Genomic DNA, 12,144 nt, shown 5'->3' on the forward strand with positions numbered 1-12,144 from the left:
AGAGATAATTGCGGCGGAGCCTTATTCACCATCCCGAGTTCAGGTATTTTCTGGTACGGATTGAAACTTGCACAGCCTAAAAGAGAAGGTGAGACGCATCAGAAAGTCGGTGAACAGCTTTCGCGAGTAAAAAAAGAAAACTAGCTTGATCACCTTATTAATTATTGTCTTATAAAAACGTACACTTGGGAATTACATCAAATTCCTGAGGCTTTGTTTGTTTCTTTTATTTTGTAATTATATTTACAGTTACTAATACGCACCTCTACGAATTTGGAAACGCATAACGAGCGCGCTTAAGCGACACTTACGTACGTAATTTTTGAAGTGTCTCACTTACATAATTTCTCGCATAATTGTAAAAGCAGGTATGTACTTATGTTATTACAAAAAAAAAGGACTGAAATTTTCCCATTTAATTAGCACAAGAAGGCGGCTTATTAATATTTGAAAATATGACGTCGGGCAAACGTTTCTTTTGTCACGCCAATATTTATATTTCATGTCACATGAGAAACGCGTCAATGTAATAGAACTAAGTAAGTCAGCATAAATCATCGATCGTTTCTTTTAACCACCGTTAATTTTGTCACGCATTTTAAACTCGCAGCGGCTTAGTGACACACTAAATTTCGATGGAATATTGATTCAATGACGTATGGGATACGCCTCAAATTGATAAGCAGCGCTGGCGAATGGTAGTCACGATTACGTGTAATTCATAAAATCGATTTGATCACTACGGTTATTATAATTAACCGATAAATCAATGCCTAATTTATTTTGCCGTTTCATTCCTCTTCGAGGAGAGCCTCGCTTCGTAATATCGTTTAACATTGTTGTAATGGGTAAGTTAATTGCCTATTTATGTAATTACCGAGCTTTATCGCAAAATTATACAGCATTCGTCTATAATTGCACCCAGCTGGCATTTCCGCGACTGTCACAATTCATCTTCCGGTTTTGTAATGCAGAAACGAGAAATAAGCGTCTGCTCCATGCAGAACTCCCGCGACGCCGCTTAAAATCTGCAAATCGACATCGATATCAGTACATCGAACATTCAGGACTGCAATAACAAATATTACTATAATTTCTTTTCTCGGTTCTTGTCTCTGATTAGGTGAACAAGAGAGTGACGCAAATCAGTGAAAGCGTTAAGTTCGATTTACGATTGCACTACGTAACTTACATAAGCGGCTGTCATAGCAGGATAAACGTCGAAGCCGGGTTTTAGATAATACTCTGCCATCAGAAATAATTTTGTGGCAAAAGCCAAATAAGACGCCGAGCTCAGGTATAGGAAGCAAGCTAAAGAATTAAACATCATCTCCTGTTGGGGAAAAAAAAAACACGTCTATTAATATATTATTAATATATTACTTCTAAATAATAACAGCGAATATTCTTTAAGTTACGTGACAGGCTAAACACATTTTAAATATGTCTTTTAAAAATAATAATCTATTATTATATGGAAAATAAAAAAATACGTACAAAAAGCGATGACCGAATTAATCTGTAAGATTTTTCAGAAATTGTATAGCAGGCGAGTAACACAGCAGAAGTCAGGAAGCAGGCGGATGCTGTGGTCAATGATCCCTCGAAGGCAGAGCCAATGGATGAGCTATATCTCAGGCCGTAATTAATAAGCAAACTTTGAATTAATCCACTGATCGCCTAAAAATACATTTTAATAAAATAAAATATTACAAATCTGTATTTATACGTTAAAAAAAAAAATTTTTAATACGTATACATATAAAAATGTTCCATTGAACCTTGCCAATTAATCACGTACCGTTTCGCAGACTTTCATAATTCCCGGTAGTGATTTAAAAAAATTCACGTGTATGCATGTACAACATCTGAAACAGCAGCAACCAACGCCGCCCGCGCCGTGCGTACCGGAGGATGACATCCTGATCACGGGACCCATGTTGGTCATAACTAATTCCTTTCAAGCTATTAAATTAATGTCCGTTTCTTTATTGCAGGCCGCAGTGTTCATTAAACTGTCTCGTTTATGTGGCCTCTCCGCCGCTCTTTATTACGATCCTCTCCACTTAGTATTTAAATATCCGTTCCTCTTTCTCTTTCTCTGAGGTAATTGAATCTCTCACAATTGTCTACTATATTTTTTAACTCTTAACTCTCTTGTTGGAATAATAGAGATAAAACAAAAAAAAATCTATCCGGTGTGCAATGAATTGTTCTCACTATTTAAACATGTAATTTTTTAAAATTTAATTTTATTATTAGAATATATCGTATATTATCTACGTGTTGAAGAGTTTCGATATTTTTATAATTTAATATTTAATCGTTAAACTTCTTTTTCTCGGTGACGGTTTTTAGAATACACCACGCGATCACAGCGGATGAGACTTTTAAACTGACTAAGGGTCTGTGCATCCACAAAGTCTGAATGTCGTTGCACCCCCCGCATAGCATTCGAAACAAGGGAAATTACTATTTCTGGCACGTGCTTCTTAAATTAGAACTCCGAGCGCTTTATCCGCCCATAGTGTTTAAACAAAAACGCAAAGAAAAAAGAACGAAGTAGAAGTAACATAAAAGTATGTGTGGATTTTATTTTTTATTAGTAAGTGCAACGGTAAAGATTTATTTTGCAATATTCACATTATTTATTTAATTAAATAGTATTTCTAAAATACAGAAGTTCAGTTTGTATGCAAGTGCAAGCATTTATGTATTATAATATCAGTATCTATTTTCACTTTTTAATTAATTTGTCGTTTAATTTAATTTAATTACTTTATCCACTTTGTCATGAAGCTAATGCATATGCTGAAGATGTATAAGATGCTGTTTATTAAACCGCAAATCTACATAAAAATTAATAAGATTTTTTTTTTGTAATATTTAATTAATGAAATTAATTTGCAATCATTAATTTTTACTTACAGAAGCCGCCAATAAGAAGTCATGATTATTTAATTTCGTATTAGTCAAACTTATATCCAAAATCAGACTTAATGAGGCCGACAATATCATTATGGTTGCAAAAATGTTATACAAGCGTTCCTAAAAATAAAAATAAAATAAAATATGTTAATAATAAATGAGTAAAATAATTACGTGTAATATAAATTAAATTTAAATATTTTAATCTTACCAGAATCGTTTTAGGTAGAATAGCTGCAGTTAAAGGTGATATTAAGCAGCAAATTAAAATAATAGACGTGCCAATAAAATAACTGGATGTTGCAATAAGGAAGTAAGTTTCTTTTTCTCTTAAAGAATCAAGAGTAGGATTATAATTATTTACAATAATTCCTATGCAAATTGCCCCCAAAACCTGATAATAGAAAATTGAAAAAAATAGGAAATTAAAGACACTTTTTAATATAAAAATTAATAGAAAATGTACTGACAATAAATTAAAATTGTTTATTTAGCAATAAAAGTTACGAATATTGACCAGCTGATTTTATCAAACCCGATAAGCAAGTCTTATCGTATTATCTTAAATTATACGTTAAAATTTTAAAGACTATGTTAAATAATTTGTTTTAAGCAAATATAAATCGGCAAATAAAAAAAAATTAATACAGTAATAATGTATACCACTTGTAGCAACTTAAAAATACCATTCCAACTTTTTAAATAGTCAGTATTGATGATAATATTCAACATTGTCGCCTCGTTTTAACGCCGATTCTAAAAAACAAAGGCAATTATTGTACACTTTGAATCATTCATCACTTAATCAAGATTATTCATCTGGTGTGAAAATTTTGATGAAACAATTGTTTACACACTGCATTAACAAACAACTAATTAAAACGCTTGCTCACGGATATTCGATTAATCACGGATTACGAAGTGTCATGCACCTTGCAATGAACTATATTAACTACTACTAGAAAGCTATAGCTTTAGAAAAGCTATAGAAAAGCTGTACCAATCTAAAAAAAAATGGATACGTTATTTTACATCGACAGTTAACGATTGACTGAAGCGATAAATGAGAAAGCGACGGGGGAAGTCATTGATAATATAGATAGAATTCGTATATCTTCTGATAATGTCCCAGCAACTTATTGGCCATACTCGCAAAACTATTCACGAAGTTCAACGCGTATCAAAAATAAGAAACTTTGTTATCTGTATACTTTATATAATTTAATTTTACAAATTAATATAATGATAATATTAAATTAGTAATTAATATATATATTAATATATGATTTGTATAATCACACTTTAAAGAGTAGTGAGAAGGAAAAAGTGAGGTAATGATACAAAAAGAAATGTAATTTATTTTAGATTTTATGAAATACTGGGCATTACAGAACGTGCGCTTCGCACGCGTTATTTATACTATTTATTCTTTCTTTAAAAAAGCTATTTTATATTTACGGTTTTTTAAAGATAGGATAGTATTACGTGAAATTACATAAATTACATGAAACGAATAAATACATATTATATGTATTAAAATTTGTGTGTCTGTTAAATAATGTGCATAATTAAAAATTTTGTAATTTTCTTGCGTAGCAAATAATATACTACAAAAAAAAAATAATAATAATTTAAAAAATATAATATAAGCACGTATCTTAAAACATATATTAAATTATATTTACATATCGTGCAATTTTTAATTTATAACTTTTTAATCGTCTCCATATGTGCCAAAACCCATGATTGCACTGAGGATGTATAAAATGGTGTTTATCAAAGCAAAAATCTAAAGAAAAATTGATATAATTTTTTTTTGCCGTCATCAAAAGCCATAATTAAGTTTAAATTAACAGAAATAAATAATTGCTTAAATCTACAGCATTATTTGATATAACAATTTTTTGTATCATAATTAGTAATTTAATGTTTTACGATTCTGAGATTGTACTTACGGAACTTGCTAATAATGTGTTATATGTTTTCGCAATAATTGAAGCAACATCAGATTTTTTATGTATCTGCACCATTAATGCTATAGTTGACGCAATTAATAACACAGCCGCTACGGCATGATAAATAAGTTCCTGAAAATGTTGATAAAAATAATTATTTAATCTTATTTTTAATAAATTATACAAAACAGCTGTTTCTTATATGCATAATTTACATTTTTAATGTGTTTAAATAAATGTCAACGAAATTACTTACATAAATTGTTTTAGGTATAATAGATGCAGCCGAGGGAGATATAAAATAACTGATAAAAAGAATGAACGTGCCAATATAGAAAGTGCACGTTACGATAAGAAAGAAGCATCTTGAAAAGTCGGAATAACTAATGGCGTTATCAAATTCACTGCCGATGAGTCCAACGCAAATCGTACCAAATAACTATTAGTAAAAAATGTTAAATGCTAATTAAAAATACCAATACAAAATATTTAAATAATGAAAAAATTACAACAAATTCAATAAAGAAATATATAAATTAAATGATGTTGATTCATACCAATTGCAACATTTTGAAAATGCCATTCCAGCTTCTTATGTACTCGGTGTTAATGGTAATATTCGGCATTGTTGCCTCATTCAAGTGTCAGTTCTGAAATCAAAATGTAATTTCAATTGCAAATGTCCTCTCTTAATACCATAATAATACTTAAAAAATAAAATATGAGGAATTGATAACTTTACAATACGATAAGAACATTTTCGTATCGTAATCTGACATGATAAAAAGTTCGCGGGATTAAACACTAAATATTTTACACGTTAATTCTGTACATGTAATTGATACGTATATATATTAATTATATTAATTTCTTTAGGTCGACTACATAAATGACGAATGATTGAATAATCGACAAGTACCGCAACGTGTCCATGCGTTCCTCAATCGAGAATCGGGTACGCACCGCTAAAAAATAAGTTGTATTTAATGCATATATAAATTACATTTAAAAGAACAAAAAGTATACGAAGTGCCATACAAGATATATTTATATGTAATGCATCCGTAGCTCATCGCTGAAGATTATTACGCGCGTAATATCTCGTATAAAAAATTTGTTATTGCAAAAACGAAAGCACAATTCTATGAAAACGAATTGACGCTACTCGTAATCTGAGATTATTTTTCAACACTCAACAAGCACACACGGACACAAGGTGCGAGGTACGATTTATCGCTGACTTTGATTAAGATCGAGTCGTATCTGTTACCATGGCTCGTAAATTCCCGTACAACGTTAAATTTGCTGTTGCATACAAAAATTCTTTACGCGGTGCATCGCCGATTATTCGCCACATATGATTTTTCACATCCAAGTCACAAGTCTATTATCCAATTTAATTATGCAGTTCGCCGTGCTAGACAAAACTAAAAGAAGCGTTCATTCCTCTAATTTATTTTAAAGAATTAATGCAAATAAATTATAAATTATGTAAAACTAAAAAAAAAGAAGTTCATAGTTAATAGAGATAAGATATGGTACGTACATAAGTACTAACCTGACGAAAGTCCGTAGTTCTACATCGGCAGTTAACGTTTGACTAAAACGATACGTTTTGAGAGCGCAAAGAACGTCACTGATGATATCATCACAGATGAGATTGATATAATGTCTTTTGATAACGTTTTAGTAACTCACGTTAGTCATTTGCTTTCCTTTTTGTGAGCCGTTATAAAAAGGTATTAATTTATTAATACGTAACATCGATAAAGCTTATTTTAATATCAATATAATTCTATTTATTGGTTTTAATATGGTTGCATTAATGTGTCAGCTATTAAATATTAAAAAATCGCAACCACCAGCGACGATACGGGTGATGAGGGGGGATGGTGGGAGACCCTAGCGCGCCGACCAATCACAGCGCTCCCCCGATAGCGAGCTCGCACGGGCCTACGTATTCATTCTACTGCGGGCAAGAGGACACGCCGGTTACGTGCAGAGCAACGCTTTTCGAGACGGAAATCTGCGTGTGTTCTCTCACGACTTATCGTCGCGTACCTCGCCCTGGTGTTCTATGAACCACAGTGTCTCGCACAAGACACCGCCGTTGTCTTTTTATTGACATTCGATCGGGTAAATGAAGGTGAATCTCGTTCTTTATTCCGCCGCGATAACTACGTACTTGTGGTCGGGCGACGATACGTGAGAATCGAAGCTGTCTCACTCTTTTCACGCGGTTGTCTCTTTCTATCGAAGGGCCAATCTAATGGTCAGTCTAGTTGTGACGACACGGGCGCGCGGACGTGTCGGTACTCGCTCCGTAATTTCGCATATTTTCGACCGCAGTAAGGACAGTCTCGCGTACGAAAAAGTGTCAACGTCGTCGACTCAAGTACGAACGATCATTTTCCGTGCTCCTGTGATACTTCACTCGTTCTGTGCTTCGTTTCTTACCTCGAAAAAGTGCTTCGGAAGATCAAGGTTACGTAGCGAGAGCAGCGCACGGAGCGTCCGATGTGAATTGCGCTGCGTGGTCGGCGTTAACAACCCGCTTCACTCGTCATCTCCTTCAGCGACGTTCAGCGGATTCCGGCAACCACCATTACGAGAACGTCAGATCCGCACTTCGCGCGTCTTCTTCGTCGCGGCCGAGACTCTCATCCCGTTGCGGGCAAGTGACTTTTAATAAACTTGAGAAAGACAAAGTGCGCGGGGAACATTACATATCGCGGCCCGTCTCGGCTTCGTTTCACGTCGTATTCAGTTTGTGTGACGAGATCGTGAATTTATCGCGAGTGCGTGGACTATACCGTGGACACTGTCCAGTGCGCGGAAGGACGACTCGACGTGTGCCATCTATCTTATTTCGGCGGAGCAATCCTAAGGAGCACGGGGAAAGGGGACGGGTGCTCGCCAGCGGCGGTCAGCTGGCTCGTTTCGCATTGCGTGGGTCCGGGAACAACGGCTGTAGACGCGGGGAGCGCGGAGAGCAGGGGAGGGTGCGAGACGGACTCTGCTAGCGCTGGAATTCGCGTCCGGTCACCCGCAACCAAAACACGCGCGCGGTAAGTTAAAAACAACACGCGCTGAGTAATACATTGAATAGAACAGCATATTAACTTCAATCTTTTTGTTTCAGATAATATTCTACCACTCGAGGAGGACCAACCCGACATCCCGCAGACATCCTGAGAGGAGGAGGAGGCCCAGGAAGGGTATCCTGCCCCAGCGGAGCAACCCCAGGGTATGTATTAATTTTTTTTCGATATTAAATAGCTTAAATTTTTGATAACATTTTTTTATTTTTTTTTATTTAATTGTATTTAATATCTGCAACATAATTTTGTATTTTTTCTGTTACAGATCAAGAGGACCTCCGCTGCAGTGCATCGTTCAGCGATAAATAGTGCCGCACGCCGAGATCAGAAATTACACGAACCGCAGCCGGTTCGTCGGTCGTTTCGCGTGTGCCGATAGTTACCGGGCGTCTTTTTTGCGCGTATCTTTTTCACGGGAGTGCCGAAAAGTATCGCGCGGCAGTGTTAATAAATTTTCGCGATTGTAACTTCACCCGGTCGCGTTCGCGAGTTTCCAGTGCGCGGAAGGATGGCTCGTCACGTCCCATCTGAGTGGAGGAGCAGGCCCGGGGGGCATCCTGCATCGGCGGAGCAACTTATAGGTAAATATAAATTTGTTTCTTTTTTAGAAAAAAAAAAAAATTTTACCTTTTTTTTTTATTAATCTTATTAATTTCCTGGCATGTGTATATTAATTTTTTCCTTTTTATGTTACAGTCACCGGCTGAATTCATCAACTCCGCTGATGCTCATGCAGTTCGGTGAGTCGCATGTTTTTTTTACGTAGTTTAAAATTGGGTAATATTAAATGAATGATTTTTAATAATAATGTATTTTGCGATATATAAATCAAATATTTGTAATTGACGTTAAATCGATGAGAGCGATAAAAAGACAAGTATAACGTGTAGGGAAAAAGAGAATAGGAGTAGCAAATGCAAGAAAAAGACCCAAAACTGTGCGTAAATCCCGATAAAAATTAATATTCTTCCTTGGTTATTTATTAGAGAGAATATAAATAGCATGTATGCATATAAAATAAATATGTTAACGCCGAGTATAGATTTCACAAGAAGATATTGATTGCAATCGCATAATTCGCAGAGCAAATCCGTAATATAAATGTAAATTGCGCGTATTAATATAAAATATATACAGTAATAAAATTAAAATTAAGATAACGTTGAGATCGTACAATTTTTATCATAATTTTTACATCACGAAAAGTTTTAAAATCTGCCTCATTTACAATCGGGTAACGTGAACAACATTAAATGAGTATTACAACTTGATAATTTTATAATCAGAACCAATAATTATTGTACAAAAGTAAAAAAAGCACGTCATTATTGTATAATTTTCTAAAATATATAATATACAAGGTAAACGTAAGAATATTCTTCTTTTTCGAAGTACCGTCCGGGCATAATTCTTATCCGACAGTCAACATTTGTTGTAAGACTTATATATTAATTTAAGTAATTGTCATGATTTATATACGAAGAAATCCGTCACTTTTCACCTGTTAGTCGCATCATTATCAATTACATTCCTCTGTAAGTACGAAGAGCGATGATCGTGCTCATGAGATACAAAGCCGCATTCACAATGCCGCAAATCTAGATAAAAGTAAAATTTAAAATTATAATAAAACATTATATATTGTCATAATTACATTTTTTTATGAATATAATATTGTACTTACGGAAGCCCCTAATATCAGCTCGTAATTATACCGTTTATTATTACTAACGTGTACCATGAGCGTCAACGAAGCCGCAAGTAATAATCCAAATGCGATGGAATGATATAGGAGTTCCTAAAAATTTCAAAGAAAACGCGTCACTATTTAACGTTGGTTTCTTTTTAATTAAAGAAAAAAAAAAAGAATTATTTACGTGAATAGTTTTGGCTAGAATAGACGCGGTGGAAAAAGACGTTAGGCAGCTGAGAAGTAGGATGAAAGTGCCAATCATAAAGGTAGTCGTAATAAGAAAGAAGAAGAGCTGCGCGTCGGATCCATAAATGTACTTATTATATTGGTGGCCAACGATTCCTACGCATATGATTCCTAGTGCCTGTTTGTAAGAGAGTAAAAATATTTCAGATAAGTGCAATGTTCACAAATAATAGCACACAACGTCGATATATAATTATATAGCATAAAGTATATCCACTGTATGATACTCTTATCACAGTAAATATCCAATTAGAAAACGGAAAACGGAAATATCCCTGATAGTACTCTTTTAAGGTTGCTCGGGCACCTAAACGTTTCAGATTAACGTTTAAAATTAATTAAAAAATATAATCTTTTCTAAAAAGAGGTCGTCTAAATTATAAAGAATATATTTCGTACGCATGAGAGTTATAATAAAATACGTACCAGTTGCAGTAGCTTTAAAATGCCGCTCCAGGTTTTCAAGTAGCCGGTATTGACGACGATCGTCGACGAGCTGCTCGTCACCGTTTGCGTTCTGATCGTCACCGTGTGAGACATCGCCGACTCGTTTTAATATCTCTTCTGAAACCGAATAAAAAGATTACTCGCCGTTATCGTTATTTATAAAGATGCCATTCAATGTGCGTAAGCGGGACCGTTTATGCACGTCAACTAGGACAAGGTTAAAATTTCCAGACGTGACCCACATTGAGAGAGAATTCTCGTTGTTTCTCCATAAAATCAGAAATACCTTTATTTCCTCCGAAATTTGATATTTGTAAGCGGCTATTTTTAAAAGTCACACCCACGCGCGTACACGTGCAGGTTTTAATAATAAAATATATGAGCAGCTACGAGATAAAAAAATATAAGACGTTTTAATGTATATTTTATATCAGTGATAAATCGATTTGTACTAATCGACGGATAAATCGCATGGATTCACAGAAGACTGACGCTTCGGTATATCGTGACACACCCTTTAAGCTTGGGCGGTCAATAAAATAGTGCGTAGACATTTGAGTTTACTTTCTCCCGTTGTCGAGAGGCTAGGAGTAGAATAACAGGGAAAGTATTTTAATTCCGAGTGGCGGTTTCCGAATTAAAAAAAAAAATTTAGGGAAGAAAAAAAACTTATAAATTTGCGTAGATAATTGACTATTTAATTTCAAACCTTGCGAAGTGAAACGTTAATATCGGTGATGCGAAAATTTGGCATTGTAGGAATCGAGAGGCGCGCCCGCGCTACGACGAATAAATGGTCGCTCTCTCACGTAGTCACGGGTTATTTTTAAGTATTTAGAACGCACACGTAAGGCACGAGTTGAAAATTTATCGGACCCGCCGATTAGGTTTGGATCTGTCGCTGTATTTGATTAATTCTCGCCCGACGTTTTCCCAAAAGTCGATTATCTTATCGTGGCAAAGACGTCTTTCGCTCTTATTTTATAAATCAGCAATTTTCTCTCAAATTAATTTATTTTAACGAGTAAATAAAATTAAAATCGAAAGAGACTTTAGAGCGTAAGTCAAACAGTGTATTTGATTGAATGCAAATCTTATGCAAATCGCACGTTGATCATAATAAATATGCTAACCGCGCAAAATGCGCGAGTTCACCATATTCCGCGAGTATAGGATATGAAACAGGATTTGGTGAACAGAAATAAAACTTATCTTTCTGACTTCCTTAACGGTATTAAGAATTTCAATGCGACGTTAACGTCGCAATATATTTATGGAAGTTCGGGCCACAATTATATATTCAAACATTTTGCGTTTGTTTTTCACGTAGAATTATGCAACAAAATCATGATAAATAATAAAAAAATATAAAAACTGTAACCTTTAAACATTCAGCGTTAATTCTTCACGTAGAAAATTATTCAATTTGTTATTATTAATATGAAATAAATCATTCGTTGCGCGACCAAGATGAAAATTTATTTAATCGTAGGATAATTCTTGATCATACGCGTTAAATTAAATATAAAATAACGCGCAAAAATTACACTAACCTGAAGCAAACACGTTGTTGCACACCGGCCGTCAGCGACTGACTGAAAGAAGCGTTACGTTTCGAGCGCGGTACCAAGGATGACGTCACTGCATGGTGATATCATACGTCCATACATTTTTAGACGATACGTGGATATTGCAATCACTGTAAATACATTGCGGTTCTTAAAGGGGTAACGCTAATAAATATATCAAAAGTCTTTTCTGTTTTTTTTTTTTT

At 34.5% G+C, this 12,144-nt stretch overlaps 3 protein-coding genes and 1 long non-coding RNA gene across 7 annotated transcripts; 1 reads left to right on the forward strand and 3 right to left on the reverse strand.

The window, feature by feature from the left end:
* Positions 1-325: 325 nt before the first annotated feature.
* Sing (MARVEL domain-containing protein sing) lies at positions 326-4,162 on the reverse strand. Its single transcript, XM_070667604.1, has 8 exons — positions 3,822-4,162; positions 3,592-3,684; positions 3,140-3,322; positions 2,929-3,048; positions 1,802-2,849; positions 1,498-1,680; positions 1,193-1,333; positions 326-1,028 (listed from the first exon to the last, which is right to left on the reverse strand). The coding sequence occupies exons 5-8, from the start codon at positions 1,946-1,948 to the stop codon at positions 951-953; spliced, it is 549 nt and encodes a 182-aa protein (XP_070523705.1). The 5' UTR covers positions 1,949-2,849; positions 2,929-3,048; positions 3,140-3,322; positions 3,592-3,684; positions 3,822-4,162; the 3' UTR covers positions 326-950.
* A 104-nt stretch (positions 4,163-4,266) lies between these two features.
* Positions 4,267-7,464, reverse strand: LOC139108919 (MARVEL domain-containing protein 1-like). 4 transcript variants are annotated; one of them, XM_070667607.1, is made up of 6 exons: positions 7,341-7,464; positions 6,442-6,598; positions 5,441-5,533; positions 5,140-5,322; positions 4,884-5,015; positions 4,267-4,717 (listed from the first exon to the last, which is right to left on the reverse strand). In XM_070667607.1, the coding sequence occupies exons 3-6, from the start codon at positions 5,507-5,509 to the stop codon at positions 4,643-4,645; spliced, it is 459 nt and encodes a 152-aa protein (XP_070523708.1). In that variant the 5' UTR covers positions 5,510-5,533; positions 6,442-6,598; positions 7,341-7,464; the 3' UTR covers positions 4,267-4,642. The 4 variants fall into 4 exon arrangements, with proteins under 4 accessions (XP_070523708.1, XP_070523709.1, XP_070523710.1 ...); XM_070667608.1 differs by having other exon boundaries at positions 6,430-6,598; XM_070667609.1 differs by lacking the exon at positions 6,442-6,598 and having other exon boundaries at positions 7,341-7,453.
* A 335-nt stretch (positions 7,465-7,799) lies between these two features.
* On the forward strand, positions 7,800-8,820 carry LOC139108923 (uncharacterized). Its single transcript, XR_011546745.1, has 4 exons — positions 7,800-7,951; positions 8,026-8,130; positions 8,250-8,565; positions 8,681-8,820. It is a non-coding gene; the product is annotated as an uncharacterized lncRNA (long non-coding RNA).
* Positions 8,821-8,918: 98 nt separating this feature from the next.
* Positions 8,919-12,084, reverse strand: LOC139108918 (protein singles bar-like). Its single transcript, XM_070667606.1, has 5 exons — positions 11,924-12,084; positions 10,350-10,487; positions 9,862-10,041; positions 9,669-9,782; positions 8,919-9,582 (listed from the first exon to the last, which is right to left on the reverse strand). The coding sequence occupies exons 2-5, from the start codon at positions 10,461-10,463 to the stop codon at positions 9,508-9,510; spliced, it is 483 nt and encodes a 160-aa protein (XP_070523707.1). The 5' UTR covers positions 10,464-10,487; positions 11,924-12,084; the 3' UTR covers positions 8,919-9,507.
* Positions 12,085-12,144: the final 60 nt, after the last annotated feature.

The sequence above is a fragment of the Cardiocondyla obscurior genome, linkage group LG16 (genome assembly GCF_019399895.1).
Source record: "Cardiocondyla obscurior isolate alpha-2009 linkage group LG16, Cobs3.1, whole genome shotgun sequence".
Lineage (NCBI taxonomy): Eukaryota > Metazoa > Arthropoda > Insecta > Hymenoptera > Formicidae > Cardiocondyla > Cardiocondyla obscurior.

What these genes read in the sequence shown, in the direction of transcription:
- Sing (XM_070667604.1), bottom strand. Translation starts at nt 1,948, where the DNA reads ATGACCAACATGGGTCCCGTGATCAGGATGTCATCCTCCGGTACGCAC. An exon ending in TAATTCGGTCATCGCTTTTT is followed by an intron (nt 1,334 to 1,497) that starts GTACGTATTTTT and finishes TTTCCCCAACAG; the next exon opens with GAGATGATGTTTAATTCTTT. An exon ending in CTGCTATGACAGCCGCTTAT is followed by an intron (nt 1,029 to 1,192) that starts GTAAGTTACGTA and finishes GTCGATTTGCAG; the next exon opens with ATTTTAAGCGGCGTCGCGGG.
- LOC139108919 (XM_070667607.1), bottom strand. Translation starts at nt 5,509, where the DNA reads ATGCCGAATATTACCATTAACACCGAGTACATAAGAAGCTGGAATGGC. An exon ending in TTTTCAAAATGTTGCAATTG is followed by an intron (nt 5,323 to 5,440) that starts GTATGAATCAAC and finishes TTTTACTAATAG; the next exon opens with TTATTTGGTACGATTTGCGT. An exon ending in TTATACCTAAAACAATTTAT is followed by an intron (nt 5,016 to 5,139) that starts GTAAGTAATTTC and finishes CAACATTTTCAG; the next exon opens with GAACTTATTTATCATGCCGT.
- LOC139108918 (XM_070667606.1), bottom strand. Translation starts at nt 10,463, where the DNA reads ATGTCTCACACGGTGACGATCAGAACGCAAACGGTGACGAGCAGCTCG. An exon ending in TTTTAAAGCTACTGCAACTG is followed by an intron (nt 10,042 to 10,349) that starts GTACGTATTTTA and finishes TCTTACAAACAG; the next exon opens with GCACTAGGAATCATATGCGT. An exon ending in AGCTGATATTAGGGGCTTCC is followed by an intron (nt 9,583 to 9,668) that starts GTAAGTACAATA and finishes ACTTTTATCTAG; the next exon opens with ATTTGCGGCATTGTGAATGC.